Source organism: Echinops telfairi, unplaced genomic scaffold (genome assembly GCF_000313985.2).
Source record: "Echinops telfairi isolate 266 unplaced genomic scaffold, ASM31398v2 ScPeMD7_10;HRSCAF=50, whole genome shotgun sequence".
Classification (NCBI taxonomy): Eukaryota; Metazoa; Chordata; class Mammalia; order Afrosoricida; family Tenrecidae; genus Echinops; species Echinops telfairi.
In genome coordinates, this window is record NW_022103907.1 from 13863779 (window position 1) to 13864994 (window position 1216).

A 1216-nucleotide genomic window follows, 5' to 3' on the forward strand; every position below is an offset into this window, starting at 1 on the left:
TCTCCTCCGTGTCGGTCCGGTGGGCGGTCCTCCTTCTCGTGTCGCCCCTGCATGGGGCCGGCTTTCAATTTCTTAGCAGTGCTCGTTTCCTCATCGGCCACTTTTCTCTTTCGGGGGCTGGAACTCGCTTGAGCAAGCTGTTCATTTTCAGCATCAAGTTCAAGAAGGCTTTCCCAAACTGCAATGGCATTCGACCAACTTCCCGGATCGTCATGTATAAGTCTTTGCATGTCATTCGCTATTTTTCCTGGAGAAGCGAGACCTCAGTTGACGCTCTGTCCAGGCTTTAAAGCCAGCCCATATTAATTACACTCATCCCCTCCACAGCCCGTTACCTTTACTGATTTAAAAACGATTATGAAATCGCTACCTAAGGAGTGACTTTAATCTGAATTTATATAATGCATTGTAAGACTTTTTTCCCCCTAAGGAGGTTCATTTTTATATGGTATATACATCACCCAAACTCATTTTCTTCTGGGATGCAGCCCCTAAAATAATTAAATGTCTGGAAATTGAGTGAACTCACTTTGAATACCGCTCCTACTGGCACTTCCATTTCCAGCCATATTGGCTTTCTTGCAGTTCCTCAAGTCAGGTATACGCCTAACTCCAAACCCAACACAACCCACTGCCATTGAGTCGATGCAGAATCATACAGGACCGAGTAGAACTGCCCTGTGAGTTTCAGAGACGCTAACTCTTTCCAGGAGTATACAGCCTGGTCTTTCTCCCTGCTCCTATCCCAGGGCCTGCAGACTCACCGTTCCCTCTTGTCCTGAGCACGCTTCTAGTTACCAGCGTGGCTCCTTCTCTCTCCCCCTTAGTAGTCACTCAGCAAGGTCCTCCCTGCCCACGCACATCAACACACCACCCCCGCACCATGAATGGCAAGTCTTATATATCCCTTTCCTTTATAAAACATCCACAGCACTTACTGCATTTTAAATGTTTTTGCTTGTTTGTTGTCTATCGCAGGTAATACAGCCGGTGAGGGAGGAGTGTTTCTATGTGGGAAGAATGCCGGAGCCATGGCAGGAACTCAGTAAATATTTGTGAACCGAATGAATGAAACATGTATTGATTTCTTAAGACAATAAATATTTAAGAATTGGAAATATGTAGATAGTCAGTATGCCCTGGTAGTAGAAGTGGGTTACATGTTGGGCTGCTAACCCAAAGGTCGGTGGTTCAAAATTACTAGAGGCTCCAAGGG

General features: G+C 45.9%; 1 protein-coding gene across 1 annotated transcript in view; it reads right to left on the minus strand.

Moving 5' to 3' along the window:
* THUMPD2 (THUMP domain containing 2) overlaps positions 1-993 on the minus strand; it is a 44361-nt gene extending 43368 nt beyond the window's left edge. Inside the window, exons 1-2 of the mRNA XM_045287034.1 lie at positions 939-993; positions 9-247 (exon numbers count right to left, since the gene is read on the minus strand). Coding sequence (XP_045142969.1) covers positions 9-230 — 222 coding nt within the window. The 5' untranslated portion in view covers positions 231-247; positions 939-993. The remainder of the gene's footprint in view (positions 1-8; positions 248-938) is intronic.
* Between the last annotated feature and the right edge of the window lie 223 nt (positions 994-1216).